This window comes from Lynx canadensis, chromosome D2 (genome assembly GCF_007474595.2).
Source record: "Lynx canadensis isolate LIC74 chromosome D2, mLynCan4.pri.v2, whole genome shotgun sequence".
In the NCBI taxonomy this organism is placed as follows: Eukaryota; Metazoa; Chordata; class Mammalia; order Carnivora; family Felidae; genus Lynx; species Lynx canadensis.
The window spans coordinates 80,387,503-80,405,137 of NC_044313.2; the positions used below are offsets into that span (position 1 = coordinate 80,387,503).

At 51.5% G+C, this 17,635-nt stretch overlaps 1 protein-coding gene across 10 annotated transcripts in view; it reads left to right on the top strand.

The window, feature by feature from the left end:
* The window catches only part of SGMS1 (sphingomyelin synthase 1), a 287,672-nt gene that overhangs the window by 243,573 nt on the left and 26,464 nt on the right, over window positions 1–17,635 (top strand). For all 10 annotated transcript variants that reach the window (XM_032595243.1, XM_032595241.1, XM_032595244.1 and 7 more), the window contains one exon: window positions 4,625–5,403. In XM_032595243.1, coding sequence (XP_032451134.1) covers window positions 4,799–5,403 — 605 coding nt within the window. In that variant the 5' untranslated portion in view covers window positions 4,625–4,798. The remainder of the gene's footprint in view (window positions 1–4,624; window positions 5,404–17,635) is intronic.

Sequence of the window (17,635 nt, forward strand, 5' to 3'; positions counted from 1 at the left end):
GGCTGATGGCTCAGAGCCTGGAGCCTGTTTCTGATTCTGTGTCTCCCTCTCTCTCTGCCCCTCCCCCGTTCAGCTCTGTCTCTCTCTGTCCCAAAAATAAATAAATGTTGAAAAAAAAAAATTTAAAAAAAAAATAAATAAAAAGAACTTAGATTTTCTGAGCAATTGTTGTGCACTGCGTTATGCAATGTGTTTTAATTTCTTGAAAACTTGTGTTCATTGTTTAATTCATATCGTAGCTTTTTGTGAACACAACGATGTCTTATTTCTCGACAATACCAGACAATAAGATAATATAGTAGATTCTTTTTGAGCAGAGATAAACCACATACTCATAAATGACTTAGTTCTTTTGTTTGGTTAATGTTTTGTTTTCATTACCAGGCTAATTGCTTTAACTTATTTGTGTGGTTGTAGAGAGCTGGCCTTGATAATGAAGTACAAATAGTTTATAGTGTGTTGTGGCACATTATCTGATGGCTTTTATAATTTTAAAGCCTAAAATATCTACTGTAAGAATGGGAGCCGGATTGTGTTAGCAGATTTCTTTTTCCTTTAGTCTGGGTCTGAGAGAAACCTGCTGGGTATAGGATCCGTGATGAGTAGGAGGGGTTGTTCCTGCCCTCAGTCCTGTAGGACTCCATGATTTTGGTTTATAGACTCTTAGCCTGCCCCTCACACGTGTTCACATCCATGAGGTCGTCGAGTACCTGCAGCGGGGGGCCCGGGACGCGTGTTGGGTTCCGTCTCACTGCAGACTAGCTCTGCTCTTCTGCAGGAGAGTTTAGACGCGTCACCGCCGCCTGGACTCTGGTTTACTTCCGTGCGAAAATTGCCCATGAACGAGCGTCCCGGCACCTCTTCCCTCTCTCATCTTCCAGTATTTCGGGATATACCGAGTTTATGTCCAGATTTTATTCTCTTTTTACTTTGGAATTCTGAGTACCCAATCTAATGCGTTGAGCTCTGCATTATTTCTGAACATTCTCCCCGTAATGGATTTGGGGCGACTTTTCTGGATGGGGGTAGTAGTTGTTTTCGGAGCTCAGCCCAACATGCAGTCTTCTGGGTCTAGATGGGAAAACACTTCTCAGAAACGCTGCACCCTATCCTATCCTGTCCTGTCCTGTCCTGTCCTGTGCTGTCCTATCCTAAAGTGCACATGTGGGGTGTCTGGGTGGCTCAGTCGGTTACGCATGGGCTCAGCGTTGGCTCAGGTCATGATCTCATGGCTTGTGGGTTTGAGCCCCGCACTAGGCTCTGTGTGGACAGCTCAGAGCCTGGAGTCTGCTTCGGAATCTGCGTCTCCCTCTCTCTCTGCCCCGTCCCCACTCACACTCCGTCTCTCTCTCAAAAATAAACATTAAAAAAAAAAAAAAGTGAGCGTGTGAGGCCAGCCACTTTGTCTCCCGCGGCTGGACCCTGGGGTGTCTGAGTAAGTCCTCACCTTTGAGCAGTGACCTTTGAGGTATTGAGTATGCCTGGCAGTTGCTTCCATGGAAATTTTCTTTTCCCCTTTTACGTGATCTTAAAATCGTCTGCAAGAAAATAGCATCTAGGCCTTTATTTTCAAGCTTCAAAGCTTGCTTGAAAAACAAAGGTTTCTTTTCTGAGGAAATTTGGAAGCCTGTTTGAACTCGTGTGTCAGAATGATTGGGCTTTAAAAATGCCATTTGGAGGTGGCAGCTTCAGTCCCTATTCATGAAATGTCACCGGGGGCCCGGTCGGGTGTCAGAAAGCAAGCGGGACATTACCAGAAGAACAAGACATATTTCTTGGCGTAATCAGTAGCTTTCATTCCTTTTCCCCCATGAGGTCCTCAGAGCAGGAGCAGCCCCAGGGAAGGTGGGCAAGGTTGTTGTTAATCCTATTTTCCAGAGGAAACTGAGGCTCGGCGAGGGTTCAGGACTTTGTCAGGAAGGGATGTAGCCAAGCAGGGGCCCGACTCCCGGCTCCCCGACTCACATAGGCGGCCGTCTTTGTGGGCACACGAGCCGGTTCCATCACGTGGTCGCAGGTATCGGCACGGTCGGGATTCGGGCATGGGGATGGGATTGGGAAGGATCTGGAGGACCAAGGGAAGAAGACCTTGGACTTGTTGGAGCGGAGTCGATGGCGGGGTGTGCGCGCTGGGGGTGAGCGCCGGGACGGCCTCGGGGAGGGGACGGCGCCGTTGTCCTCTCACCAGGGGAGCCGTCGCTGCGTCTTGCTGCGTCTTGCTGCGTCTTGAGAGTTCCTGTGGCTGTCAAACTGCTGATGGGACTCACTTTTGTGACATCCGTGTTCCTCCATCTGCGAGCGTGTCTGACGGCCTCTATTGTCTCCTACCTTTGGCCGTTTTCCTGTTTTAAAGGTTATTAAGCCTTAGGAGGAGATTATCAGACAATTTCCTCATCAGAAAGAAGTGAAATCACGAGTTGGCATGGTCTGGTCTCTGTGGTCCCCCGCGGGTTCCCCTCTGGCCGACTTCCCACCTCCGGCAGGGGAAATGAGGAAGCCACACGAAAAGCCCTTTCATTCCCTTGGGCCTGAACGTTCCACCAGGATTTCTTCTCTAGAGTTCTTGTAGCCACTCCCACGTGCAGAAGGCCCCCTCGCCTGTTACTGTAACTCTGCCGGGGAGTATCTGGCGAGTTCCCCTTTCCTGTAGGACCTTCCGGCAGGACTCCCATGTGGCTTGTGTCTTCTCGTCACCGGGCAGGACTGGCGACGACTGACGCTCTTCTCTAGTGATTTTCAAATGGCCAGAGGTCCACTTTGGTTTCATGTTTCCCTCTGAAGAATGCCCACCGCATCCTCCTTGGCCATCCAGACGGTTTTCAAGCAGTTTGCAGCGTCGGTGGCAATGTCCGTAGGTCTTACTTTCCACGACCCCGTCTACATGCCGATAGATGTAAGGGGCATGCCCTGAGGTACTGAGCAGAGGTCGAGTGAGCACCTCCCAGCCCTTGCATGGTGAGCATGTGGATGTTCAAGACGGCAGCCCTCCCGCCCTCACTCGTGGTCTCCTGGGTGAAGTGCAGACAGACACTTGCCACAGGCCGGTGGAACGGCAGCGTGGATGCCCAGAAGAGAGAACACCCAATGTTTTTGCAAGGTCTGGAATGTCTTGAGCTGTGCTGCCATTTGATTGGTTGTTATGGGGGTGGAGAAACTGGGAGTGGATGGCTGTCCACCTTGATTCCAGACTCTGATTCAGGGTACGGTAGAGACGAGTTTGGACTTTGGAATTGAAGACCTGAATTTGGGTCCTGTTTGTGCCGTTACCAGTGTGCTCCTTGGGGGGTTGACAGGGATCGCTGGGGAAGAAAAGTGGTGGGGAGCAAGCCTCGGTGAAGTCAGTTCGAGGAATCGTGGTAACCCGGTTTTGGTCCCGGACGATTTCCTGGAGCCTCTAACTCACGCACAGTCCCAACTGCCAACGCATAGTGCTGGCCCTCGGAGAGGACGTGCACTTCCTAGACCTCATTTGGATGATCTCTAAAGCGCAGAGCATTTTGTCAGATTATGATTCTACGAAGCATACTCGGGAAACACGGTCATGACTCATTTCTAGCCATTAAACCTATTAATCTGTGCACGTTTTTTTTTTTTTGTTTTGTTTTTGTTGTTGTTGTTTTGTAGTTAGCACCACATTCACCTTTTGAGAAACAAAAGTTAGGCAGCTCTTGGACAGGGTGTTTCCATGGTGAGGGAAAGTAGACATTAGCTATTGGATAGAAAATTTGAGAAAGAGAAAAAAAGGATATGGGATCTCCAGACCCCTTTTAGTGCTGCAATTACATACGACTTTTCAAGGGGATACTTGACTGTTCGTTTCACAGATGAAGGCGCCGTTGACTCAAATTATGCTTGGTCTTCCGCTGACCTCCGTTATTTCGCTAACCACGATCGTTTGTTCCAGAACGCGGTCTTTACTTCTCACGTGTTGTTTTGGATTTTAAGTGATTGTTACAACACTGATACATGCTGATTAAAGAAAACCAGCTGAGAGAAGAGTAGAAAATGACCCCACATTTGGAAAACGGGATTCTTTGGTGTTTTTTTGCGTGTAGGACTCTGCAGTTGTTGGACCAGATGCTCTCGAAGCTCAGCATTTCTGTGATTCTCTTGTGTCTCTGTGACGTTGCAGTGGCTTATGTACGTTTGAAGACATTTCTCCACCAGGTAGTTTGGTAGATTCGGCCACTTCGCCGTGTTATTTCAGATTATCTCAGAAAGTAGGTAGTAAGCACAGAGGGAATCCCCAACCTATACCGAGGCATATCCGGAGCACTGTTGGATGCTGGCTTAGAAAACATTGTTCGGTATCTCTCCGGGTCTAATCTAATGCTCCTTCAGGAACGATGGGCCAGGGAGACCCTGGACCAGGCCCTGTGGCCAGCTGCGCCCTCCCCGGCAGGTGGTTCTCCGGGTGCAGCCAGTTGCAACTTCCCCGGCAGGTGGTTCTCCAAGTGCGCGGGGCACCTTCCCCGGTAGCCTGTTCTCGGGGTGCACGCTCTGCCTTCCCCGGTAACCGGTTCTCGGGGCGTGCGCCGTGCCTTCCCCCGGTGGCCGGTTCTCGGGGCATGCCCCCGGGGACTGACGTGCGGCCCCCTCCTGACTGTGTCTCTTGCCTCCGCAGAAGGAAGACCCCCGGTGCACCATGAGGTGAGCGCGCTCGGGCGCCCAGAGCCCCGGAGAGCTGCGTGCGGGCTGCGGGAGCGGCTCCGCGCGTCTGGCCTAGCACGTCCCCGGCATGAGGCCGGGCAGCATGGGCGCGCCGCCGCGGGACCGCTGACCCCCGCCCGCCGGGACCATGAAGGAGGTGGCGCACTGGTCCCCCAGGAAGGTGGCAGACTGGCTGCTGGAGCACGCCATGCCCGAGTACTGTGAGCCCCTGGAACACTTCACGGGCCGGGACCTGATCGGCCTGACCCGGGAGGACTTCACGCGGCCGCCCCTGTGCCGCGTGTCGGCCGACAGCGGGCAGCGGCTCCTGGACATGATCGAGACCCTGAAGGTAGAGCAGCACATGGAGGCGCACAAGAACGGCCACGCCAACGGGCACCTGGGCGCAGGCGCGGCCGGCCCCGGCCTCCAGGCCACGCCCAACGGGGTGCCTAACGGCTACCGGAAGGAGATGATCAAGATCCCCATGCCCGAGCCCGAGCGCTCCCAGTACCCCATGGAGTGGGGCAAGACCTGCCTGGCCTTCCTGTACGCGCTCTCCTGCTTCGTCCTCACCACGGTGATGATCTCGGTCGTCCACGAGCGAGTGCCTCCCAAGGAGGTGCAGCCCCCGCTACCGGACACGTTTTTTGACCATTTTAACCGCGTGCAGTGGGCCTTTTCTATCTGTGAGATTAACGGCATGATCCTCGTAGGACTCTGGTTAATTCAGTGGCTGCTCTTAAAATACAAGTAAGTGGGAAGCGAAAGCTCTGGGCCGCGGCGATTGGAGTGGGTGGGGGAGCGGTCCGGGGGGCAGGCGTCTGGTGCGGGTTATTGGGCAGTGACGCTCAGCAGGAGAAAACCCTTGGACCCCTCCGGAGGGCACAGGCTCCTGCATCACGGAGGAGCCACCCAGCGTTGGTGCCATTAGCCCCCCAAATAAATCGTTGACTGGCCCGTGTGCCGTGACGGCTGCGTGGCTTTTCCCACGCAGGGTCAGACACGCAGACCCTCCGCAGGACAGGGATTTAAGGACGTCTCGCACCCAGAACGCAGGACAGCCGTTCCAGGGTGGCTTGGGCCGTTGGGAAGACGGCACCCTCGGGAAATGACTGTGCGTGAACCCGCACGGCTTTCCACCGTCCGGAGTGCACAGCACTTACAGTCACGTGGGGCTGTTCCACTGAGGCTTCTCAGGAGCTTGCACAGGCACCTCCTTTTGGTTGCTGCTGGGTGCCAGGTGGCTTTCGTGTCCTAGGCTGTGCACTCAGTACGGACCCCTCGGGCGAGCTGGTTGCCCGGGCCCACAAAACCCACCTTGTCCCCATCGTCGGCGTCTGGCTTTTCCATTAGTGGAACGTTTTCGTGTTCCATGTGTGGGAGCTGGGAACCGATTTGCGACTGTGTCCAGCGGACTGCGTTTCATGACCCCCAGTGTGGTTGAATTCAGTTAAGGAGATCATCTGAAACCAAGACAACCAAGTGCAGACTGAGAGCCTGTGCTGAACTTTTATCCAAGAAATGATGAGTTTTTTTCCTGGTATGTTTTCTTATTAATTCTTATATAAAGATAGCATTTCTTATAAATTCTGTATCTGCCCGTGGAAGCGAACGCAGTTCCCCACCACGTGCCAGGAAAGAAGGGCCTTACCCCTTTATAAAGGAAGTTGTTTAAGTGGCCGGTGCCGACTTTGGGGTTGGCCTGGCACTTCCACAGTAAACTGGGTTTGAAATACAAACCGTGGTCTGGGCTGCATTTGATTTGGCGGAAGACTTTCGTTCGCTTTGTTGTAATAGGCTGTGTAAGCAGGAGAGGCTCTAGAAATGTGAGGTGCTGAGAATTTACTTAATGCGTTTTTTTCAGCTGCCAGACTTCACACCTGCTTTTGACGTAAAAGCCCATGAGAAGAAAATGCCAGTAGGATTTCTGGGTTTTGTCTGATCTTTGTTATTTTGTTTACCCTGAGCTTGTTTCCTGGTTTTTCGTAAAAATTCGCACATGCAAGTAAATGATTTACTGCCCCAGCATGAAACCCTGCAGATCAGTCAACACTGTGTACAAGTTCGAATCTTTCACTTTTATTTAACTAATTTTTAATTAGTCAATTAATTTTTTTTAGGACCGTGCCTTTTTGATACTGTGCTCTTGTTCTGGGACGTGTCCCAACCATAGGGCTCATTTCTGCAAAGTGTGTTGCTATTTACATTCCTCTGGGCTGGGACTTGTCACACCTGTTTTTCTTGAAGCTTTCTGATTCTATGTTTTCCTGGTACTTCCTGCCACTGCTGCGGTCCCTTGTGTATTTAACTTTCTCAGCAGCTGCGGATCTGTGGGTGCCGGCCCCCCACCGAGCCCCCACATGCTGGGTGTTGTGGGGGAGTCTCTAAGTCTCCAGAGCTTTGTTTTCCTCACGGATAAATTAAGGGCCTCCTAGTCTAGAGAGTTTCTGTTATCCTGCAACTGTGTTTTATTCTTTTCTAACATGGTTCCTTTTTTTTTTTAAGTCTGTTTATTTTCGAGAGAGAGAGCACGTGGGGAGGGAATGGAGAGAGACAGAGAGACAACCGCAAGGAGGCTGGCCCCCCTTAGTACAGAGCCCGGCGCGGGGCTCGAGCTCATCAACCGCCGGATCACGACCTGAGCTGAAGTTGGACGCTTCACCGACTGACCCCCCCCCCCCCCACTGGGCACCCCTGTTTCTGACATTATTGAATGGGCCAGTTATGTTTAAACACTGTTAGCCGCAGAGCATTTTTTGTCCGGAACACATCCAAGTAAAGATTCTCTGAAGTCTTCTCTCAAGATTCCATGTGGGCAGCTGAGGGAGGCCGGCTGTTGTGGTGACAGTCCAGCCCCTGTCCTGCTCTCCGTGTCCTTCCTCCGGAGGCCTCTCCTGAGCGTGTGTGGCACAGCGGATGTGTAAGAGGCAGGAAGAGCGATGGAGCGGGTGGGAATGAACCGGCTCCCTTCCCCTGGCCCGCAGGAGGAAGAGGAAAATGTTCTGTAGAGTCCGAGAGACCCCTTGTTTCCGGTGTGTGGCTCTTGTGGGGCAGCGGTTTTATTTATCCAGTGTGTTAGGGAAGCCGATCCTTCTGGTTCTGGAACGTTCTGTGTAACAGAGCTAACTTGTCACTGTGTTTGTGCTCGACTCTCCTGATTCTTGCCCGCCGTCCCCAATGTGCAAGGGGTTTGCCGCCTAAGAGCACATTTTACACAGCTCCCAGGAGTGAGGCCCGTTCAGCCAGTCATTCCCACAGGGTGTTTGACTTTCAGAGTGTCGAAGCCCTTCTGGGCGCCTGGGGGGCTCAGTCATTGGGCATCCGACTTCGGCTCAGGTCATGAACTCACAATTCGTGGGTTCGAGCCCCACATCGGGCTCTGTGCTGACAGCTCGGAGCCTGGAGCCTGCTTTGGATTCTGTGTCTCTCCATCTCTCGGCCCCTCCCCTGCTCATGCTCTATCTATCTATCAAAAACAAATAAACATTAAAAAAAAAAAAAAGGTACTTAAAAAGAAGTAAAAGTAATTAGGACACATGACAGCTGGTCTCAACAGGGTGCTCTCTTTGTGAAAATGCATCAAGCTATAGTTATAACTTGAGCACTTTGCTTTATCTATTTATGCTATACTTCAACAAAAAAGTTTACATTTAGAAACCAAAACACTGGGGTGCCTGGGTGGCTCAGTTGGTTAAGCATTGACTTCAGCTCAGGTCATGAGCTCACAGTTCGTGGGTTCGAGCCCCGCTTCGGGCTCTGTGCTGACAGCTCAGAGCCTGGAGCCTGCTTTGGAATTTGTGTTTCCCTTTCTCTCTGCCCTCCCCCACTCGCGGTCTCTCTCTCTCTCAGCCTGTTCCTTCCTGCTTCTGTATCTTCCACTCCTCAGGGAAGGATCAGAGGCTGAAACCATGGAGGATGATTGATTCACTGAGAGGTAACATCACTAAAATTTGGGCCACACCCCGCGATCACAAGCCCATCGGCAGGACGCGTGAGGTGCAAACCTTGACACGATATTGACACTGAGACGCGTGCTGCCCTTCTGTCGCCTGTGGGTGTCCTTTACTGTTAAACAGAAGTTGTAGTTTTTTACTTAAAATATTTTTTTGCCTCCTTAACACGTCCCCCTCAGGTTTGTATGTACGTGTGTTTGTATGTACGTATATTCACGTGGGATTTCCGTGACATCGCTAAACGGAAGGTAATAGTGCCTGTCCTTCGAAACTTTTTCTCCTTTTTTTTCCTTTGCTTATTTACTTACTTACTTACTTACTTACTTATTTATTTATTTATTTATTTCCATCCAAGTTAGTTAGCATATAGTGCAACAGTGATTTCAGGAGTAGATTCCTTAGTGCCCCTTACCTGTTTAGCCCATCCCCCTTCCCACAACCCCTCCTGTAACCCTCAGTTTGTTCTCCATATTTAAGAGTCTCTATTGTTTTGTCCCCCTCCCTGTTTTTATATTATTTTTGCTTCCTTTCCCTTGTGTTCATCTGTTTAGTATCTTAAATTCTTCCTATGAGTGAAGTCATATGATATTTGTCTTTCTCTGACTAATTTCACTTGGCATAATACCCTCCAGTTCCATCCACGCAGTTGCAAATGGCAAGATTTCGTTCTTTTTGATTGCCGAGTAATACTCCATTTGTGTGTGTGTGTGTGTGTGTGTGTGTGTGTGTGTGTGTATACACATACATACATACATACATACCACATTTTCTGTATCCATTCATCCGTTGATGGACATTTGGGCTCTTTCCATACTTTGCCTATTGTCAATAGTGCTGCTATAAACATGGGGCACATGTGTCCCTTCAAAATAGCACACCTGTATCCCTTGGATAAATACCTAGTAGTGCAATTGCTGGGTTGTAGGGTAGCTCTATTTTCAATTTTTTGAGGAACCTCCACATTGTTTTCCAGAGTGGCTGCACCAGCTTGCATTCCCATAGCAGTGCAAAAGGGTTCCTCTTTCTCCACATCCTGGCCAACGTCCGTTGTTGCCTGAGTTGTTAATCTTAGCTATTCTGACAGGTTTGGGGCAGTATCTCATTGTGGTTTTGATTTGTATTTCCCTGACGATGAGTGATGTTGAGCATTTTTTCATGTGCCGGTTGGCCACCTGGATATCTTCTTTGGAGAAGTGTCTACTCATGTCTTTTGCCCATGTCTTCACTGGATTATTTGTTTTTAGGGTGTTGAGTTTGGTAAGTTCTTTATAGATTTTGGATACTATAACCCTTTATCTGATCTGTCATTTGCAAATATCTTCTCCCATTCCATCGGTTGCCTTTTGGTTTTACCGATGGTTTCCTTTGCTGTGCAGAAGGTTTTTATTTTGATGAGGTCCCAATAGTTGATTTTTGCTTTTGTTTCCCTTGCCTACGGAGACCTGTTGAGTAAGAAGTTGCTGGGGCCAAGATCAAAGAGGTTTTTGCCTGCTTTCTCCTTAAGGGTGTTGATGGCTTCCTGTCTTACGTTGAGGGCTTTCATCCATTTTGAGTTTATTTTTGTGTCTGGTGTAAGAAAGTGGTCCAGGTTCACTCTTCCGCATGTCGCTGTCCAGTTTTGCCAGCACCACTTGCTGAAGAGATGGTCTTTATTCCATTGGATATTCTTTCCTGCTTTGTCAAAGATTAGTTGGCCGTACGTTTGTGGGTCCATTGCTGGGTTCTGTATTCTGTTCCACTGACCTGTGTGTCTGTTTTTGTGCCATGGAACTTTTTCGTCTTTAAAATCGTGCATAATGTCGTCTCCCATTTAGAATTGGACTTTGAAGCCATTGACTAGGAAAAGCTCCCTGGAAATCTCTGCATTTGTGTCAGACTTGCCTGCAACAGGTACCCCTTGTTTTAAGAAAGCAGGACAGAGAACACGTCACCCCTGACAGATGCGGTAAGGGTTCCTCACGCGTGGCTGAATCCCAGCTAACACGGTGGTGCCTGTGTGTGATACGTGTAGCTGAGCCCCCGGGACCTTGTGAGCCCCCGACAGAGCAGAAGGTCAAGGAGCAGGATGGTAGACTTTCCCAGTCAGTCAAGGGTCTCCCAACCCCCAGAGAAATGCTTGTGGCTTAGAGCGGCATCCTCAGGTGCCACAAACTCAACTTGTCCCAAACCAAGTCACCATCTTTTTCTTCCGGTCCTCCGCGTGCGTGGGCAGTGGCATTGTCTAGAAGCCTACGGCATGTCTTGGGTTTGCCTAGAAGCCTGTAGCGTGTCGACTTGCGTCACACAGACAGCCACTGCATTCTGGCGAGTCTGACTTCAGGTTCTGTACGTCTTTCTGTTGCTGCCTAGTGATGTGTGGTGGGTCCTCAGAGGGAGGCCTAGTTCCTCAGCATGCAGTTCGGGGTCCTTCAGGGTCTGGCCCCAGTCTGTCCTTGCGCATCTCTGACTACCCCGCTCCAGTTTCCTGGGAACGCTCCATGCCCCCCCCCCCCCCGTCCCAGTGCTTTCTCCTCGTTGTGGGTGGTCTCCCTCGCTGCCAGGCTTTAAGTCCCCGAGGGAGAGGCCTCGGTCCCACTTGTCACTCATCTTTAGGCCCCGCTGCCGGGTACGGAGAGTGACACACAGAAGGTGCTCATTTAAAGTTCATTTGTTCCTTCAGCTTGTCTTTACTGAGCAGCCTGTTAGGTGCCAGGCACTGTCACAGACCCTGAGGCTGCAGCAGAGGCCCCGGTGTCCTCGCGGAGCTTGTATTGTGGCCAGCGGGAAGCAGGCAGTGAGCAAATGAGTACGTGATTCCAGGTAGCGTTGAGGGAAATGGAGGAAAAGAAAGAAAGCACTGTAACGGGTTAGCAAGGGGATGACGATTTAGATACGGTGATTAGAAAAGTCAGTTTAGGGGCTCCTGGGGGGCTCAGTCGGTTGAGCGTCCGACTTCGGCCCAGGTCACGATCTCGCGGTCCGGGAGTTCGAGCCCCGCGTCGGGCTCTGGGCTGACGGCTCGGAGCCTGGAGCCTGTTTCAGGCTCCCCCATTCATGCTCTGTCTCTCTCTGTCCCAAAAATAAATAAACGTTAAAAAAAAAAAAATTAAAAAAAAAAAAAAAAAAAAAGGAGTCGCTCCGGCCACAGCGTAGAGTGGACGCGGGGCCGGTCGGGACGCATCGCAGCAGCCAGATGGACCGTCGCCGTGACTTAGATTCACGTGACATTTGAGTAAACCTTGTTGCTCTGGAAGCCACGGCTGCAAGTACATGTGGGCTCCCGTATGTTTTATAGCCACGACGCTGGCTTCGGCTGCAGAATATCTCATATAAGGCTTTCAGGTCTGTCTGTGAACCGCTGAATTTTATATAGCATTTAATGAGGAGCTGGAATTCACTAACGTGGAGCTCTCGCCACCTTGCTTGAACACACCCAATCACACGTTCATCCCGACAGGTGTTTTCTCCTGTGGCTTCTTTTGGACCAGGTACTTGTCTAAAAGGTGCAGCGCAAGCCCGTTGGGGCTGGGGTGGGGATTGTGTAAGAACGAATTAAGTATCGCAGGATATATTACTGGCCCCACTGCCGGAGAGAAGATTTGAAGAGAAAAAGGAGCCACTGGAGAGTTGGGTCCTGGAGTGCAGTCGCAAGAGCTCAGGGCTCGAGACAGCCTGGGCCTGCCGTAGAACATTCCGGCATAAAGAGTTAGAAGGTTAGAAGGAGTCACAGAGGGAGACTGCCGCCACTGAGTCTGTCCCTTGACGGTTGGGGCCAAGACGAAAGGCGAGGAGGGAGAGGGTGCCGGCAGAGCCCGCTCAGGACCGCCTCTGGGGCCTCGCTGACCTACGGGAAGAGGCAGGTGCAGTTTTCCCGGCCGGCTTCCCCGGCGTGGCACCCAGGGCACCGGGACGGCATTCTGGATGGCGACAGCAGCGTGCGGGCGACGTTCAGACCCCGCGGGAAAGGACTTGTTTCGTATTCTGTCCTTTGGTAAGCGCTCTGGCCTCGCGGGCGGCGTTGATCAGGAGGGTCATGTGCCAGCCTGAGGACGCATCCGCAGACCTCACCTCGTCCCGCGAGTGGGATCTAATCTCCCGCCGATGAGCAGCCACTGTATTTTGGTTCGTGTCTTACTGCACAGGCTGGACCCCATGCTAACATTTACCGTCTGTTCTGTCCCCTTCTTGACTGCCCTGTACCCGTGCTGCTCCTCACGGGTAGTTAATTGGATCTGAGCACTTACCTCTTGGCTCTTCCGTAGTCCCCAGGGTCCTTTATGGCCACGGTTACTGTCCACGTCCGGCCGGGTCTTCGGTGGTTGTGGTTAAGCTTTTCAGAACTCTGCGTTCAGAGCATCTGCAACGAAGCTCGTGTCCCCACGTTCCCAGGCGACAGAGTTCATTTTCCGAGTTCCAGAAGAGCCCTTTCTTGAGGCCATTGCCCGCTGCTGTAGTCGGACCTCACGCTGAGGACCACGAGGCTGGTCTGCTGGGACGTCCAGACATCATTCTGTCGAGCTGTTGGTCAGGAGGTCCTGCAGACGGTGGCATGACAGGGCCCAGCACCAGCACGGCCGAGCCACTTGGGGGTTCTCTTCCAGCCGGGCACCGTCAGTTTCTGAAAGCGTGTGTTGTCCAAACTCTCCAGGTATACAGCTCAGAAGGACACACATTCCCCCATGTTGGTGCAGCACTGGAGTTGGGGGGGGGGGGACACCTGGCTCATGTAATTGACTGGTTGGCTGTCGTGTTCCTTGTCAGCGGTGAAGCAAGACGAGGGCTCAGGGACCCCCCTTCCCGCCTTCGCCCCCCTCTGCACACAGGCTGCATCCGGGACGTGAGCCCCCCCCCCCATCTCTTTTCTTCTGCACCTCCCGTCCGTGTGGCCAGCACTCAGGGTCACCCCGTTCAAGTGGCACATTCCAAACCAGCTGAGGTCAAGAATCGGTTTCTACGTGCGTCCCGTCATTTAACCCCGTCAGTCCTTAACATAATTGGCGGCTCCCCTTTCTCAGCGAGGGAAGCCGAGACGCAGGGTTGACTTGCCACAGGTCCCATGGGGAGTGAGCTGGGGCCGGAAGGCTCTGCGGCAGAGAGGCCGTCTAGAAGTGCCCCTGTCCTGTGGAGACACGCTTTCTTAGCTGATGCGGTGGCACGAGACGGCGTGATTAGGACAGACAGACAGACCGAAGACGGATCCCCTGTGATGAGCGGCAGGGTTGATGTGTCCTCGCCCACCGTGCGGAGACACCTGTGCCTGCCCCCCCCCCCCCAGCGGTCTTGCTGTGCCACCGTGCTTTGTAGGAAGTGCACTTGCCTCCATGCTGGCCGTGTGCCGCCCTGTCACCTCCCACGTGGGCCCAGCTCAACACCGCTCTGGGAGATCCCCTCGGCCACCAGCTTCAGTCACGCTTTTCCCCCGGAGACTGCCGACCAGGGGCGCCCAACCTTTTTCGCTAATGCTCTGTTTCCGGCAAGTTCTCTCCCCTTTGATTGCAGCCCTCCCACCAGCTGGGCTGAGATCCCATTTCCTTTCCTTTCCTGGGGACCTTCTCTGTCCCATTATCTTCCCCAGCGATCCTGACCTCCCAGGTTTCCACGGGCCCCTGCTTCAGCTCCTCTGATGGGGGCGTTCCTTGCAGAGGAGGGGACCGTCACTCTAGGAGCTGGGTGGTGGACTCAGTCCCGGCTCTGCCTGACTTCTCATTCCCACGGTGGCTGACAGGCGGTCTCCTCGTATTTTCTCGTGTTTACCAGGTTAGATCTGAAGACCTAAACGCTAGTCTAAGTCCTAGGAATTCTAGAGAAACTGGATTCACCCTGCAGAGCTCCCTAAATGCTGGAATCACAGCAGTTTAGGTTTTAAGTTAACATAAATGTTGTAAGAGTTTTTTCCACCAAGACTTAAGAGAAAAGGGGGAGAGAGCGAAACTAAAAGTACACAGGCACAATAAATGACCATTTTCATGGGTCGATTTTTATTTATAACGCTAAAGAAAACTAAGTAATGCAGCTTGCCTCTAGGCAGATTAGAAGTGAAACAAAAAGAAAACAGAAGTTACCTGTCGGGTTGCCAAACATAAACAATGGGTTTGTAGCCCTTGGGATATTTTTCTGTGTGTGCTCAGAAATGTGTAATCTGTACATGAGTGGGTGTTTCAGCAGTATTAGGTTCACCTTCTTTCTGTTTTATAGCACACCCAGGCATGCTCTCTCCCAGACCATTACTTACCCATGGTCTGATTTGGAAGTCACCGCATTTGTCCCCCGCCAGCCTGTCGGCACTGTGACAGTGACAGGCACTCAGTTACGCGGCAGGTCTTACTTGTGGAAGATCACCTGTCCCTGCAGCCACTTACTGTACTAACCGAGTAGATCTGGTCAGGTTGCAGAATTACCGTAGTGGCATTGTCTCCTTCCTGCGAGATGGGAGTGAGGCGGCAATGTCTGTCCCGACACTGTCCTGTGGGCTGAGTGAGGTGACCTGACTGAAGTCCCTGCCTGAGTCCTTGACACCCTCCTGGTTCCCAAGCCTAACCCACCACATCCGTCTTAGTAAGTGGCATCCCACCCTTCCTCACCACCTCTGCGGCCGCCCTGGATCTGCCACCATCCTCTCTGGGCTGGGCTGTCACAGGAGCGTTCCCCCCCCCCCGCCCCCGTCTCTCTGTTCCTGGTCTCGCTTCCCCTGATACGTTTCTCAGCCTGGCAGCCCGTGTGTGTCACTGTGAGAGTAAGCAGGTGTACGTCCCTCTTCCCCCAGCTGCGACAGCTTTGAGGTCAGATGCTCGTGCCGACCCGGGGGGTCCTCCCAGGTCTCCTGTCCTCGGACGTTCTACTCCACCACCCCTCACGTGTCAGCAGACGCCCGCACACGCTAGCCTCTGTCTGGAATCTCCTGCCACGGACATCCTCCTGGCCAACCCCCATTCCCAGGGACGTCTCCTCCGACCCGCGTAGCCCCAGACTGCAGTCTGCCTTCCCCCACACCCTCGCTCAGTTTGACCGCCTCGCTCTCTAGACAAAACGCTCTGTGTTTTGCTCATTTGTCTTGCTAGTTGTGTGCCCCTTCCACCGCTAGGCAAGCACCCAGGCAGGCTTCCCGTCCGTGCTGTGCAGCACAACATTCCCAGTGCCCAGCACGTGTATTTTTGTTACGTGAACAAATACCGAAATCTTAAAAAATTTGAAGTAATCTCCATACCCAACGTGGGGCTCGAACTCAGGACCCCAAGAGCAAGAGTCGCAGGCTCTACCGGCTGTGAGCCAGCCGGCGTCCCTATGTGAACAAATAAATAATAGCAGCGGCTAACGTTTATTGAATGTTGCCCTATGCTCATCACCGTGCCAAAAATTCAGTTTTAGCCACTGCTGCTGATGTATGTGCTTATTACGATTTTTGAAACCCTCTGTGAAAAGGAGAGTGTGTTACTTTTAAGGTTAATCCATTAGCCCCAGAGCAAACGTCAATAATCGTTCAGTTCCGCCAGCTGTGACAGAACCAGCCCCTAAGAAGGCGATTCAAGGTGGTAAGTTTTGATGTAGGAAAGATGTGAGTGTACATATACCTATATGCGTCATGTGTATGCGTGTAGGTATTTATGTATATGATGCATACATGTTATGTACACGTAAGATCTGTGAATTTGGGTGTACCATGTATGTGCTTGCATTACGTGTGTGCGTATAGCTATGTGTTATATATATGTATATGTAACACAAGCACACATGTTTATACACACGTGTATACGTGTACATGTGAACATATATCATTTTTGCTAATAGCCTGAAATACCAACAAGAAACGTAACTCCTTCTGTTTTGCACATATAGATCTAGCAGTTTCTGGAAGACACTTGATGTTAATTCTTCATGACTGTTCCAGGCAGATCATATTAATATCGTCTCTCATATCTTGTAGAGTAACATTTTTTTTTCTTTACCTTATGTTACAGTCTCTGTTTAACCCAGGAAATGGTAACGTATATATCGATATATTGAGTGGGGGCAGTTTTATAATATGACCTGTTCTTTGCTAATTCCTTAAGCCAGTGTGGATCGTTTCCTGCTTGTAATCAATTATTGTATTAGAGTGCACATCTTCTACATGGAGCTTAGGAAAGAAAACCTAAGCCATTGCCTTTTTTTTTTTCTTTTGCCCTGACAATTTCTTTAGTGAAAAGAACAGCTGGTTGAAACTCCAGAGACCAAGGGCCCATGTGGTTCTCATTGACTGGCTCTGGCCCCAGGCTAGTACTTGAACTTTTTACATCCTAATTTTTCCTTCTGTAAAATGGGACAATAACATATGCTAAGCAGGAATGTGGTTAAAATAATTAATACCAAAGATGTAAAATTTCTTTGAGATGGCTCATTAAAAGGGAGAAAGGCATTCCGCATGCACAGACACCTGTCTGGGCTGGGTCTGTGAGCACGTCTGTCTCCTGACTCACAGGCTGTGCCATCCACCCTTGCGGGTGCCCAGGAAATATTAAATGAGTTACAGATCTTTGGGGGCGGGGCATGCACGTTTCCTCTTTGTCCCACGGCATTTACCATGTCCCTTTCGTGTGTTTCACAAACCTTTCCTTGGCATTTTCTTTCCCAAAGTAGTGAGTTAAGCTCCAGGTTTTCATGGCTGTCCGTCCGCCTGGACCAGTCGAGACCCGGGTGAGGGCTGTGAAGACACGGGACGGCGGGGGGGCGGCTCGGTCCCGGGCTGCGGGGATCTGCGTGGATGCAGCCATCCTAGCAGGTGTTGTGAATGTTACTGCACGTGCCGGAAGGTGCAGAGTGAGTGTCGGAGGCGAGTTAGTTCTGGCTGATACGTGGACGAGTTTAAAGGACAGTCGTTTACGGAAGGAGGCGGGAAGGGCCTGTCAGAGGCAATAAAGAAGCGATGTTCTGAGGCACAGAGCCGCGTGGTCTGGCCAGTGTCGCAGGTACCACCGTGAGCCTCACTGGGACTAAAAGAGAGGCCCAGCCGTGTCTAAGAGCTTCCCCTGGTAGAAGGGACGAGCCCCTCTGTTGCTAATGGCGGTGTCAGCATC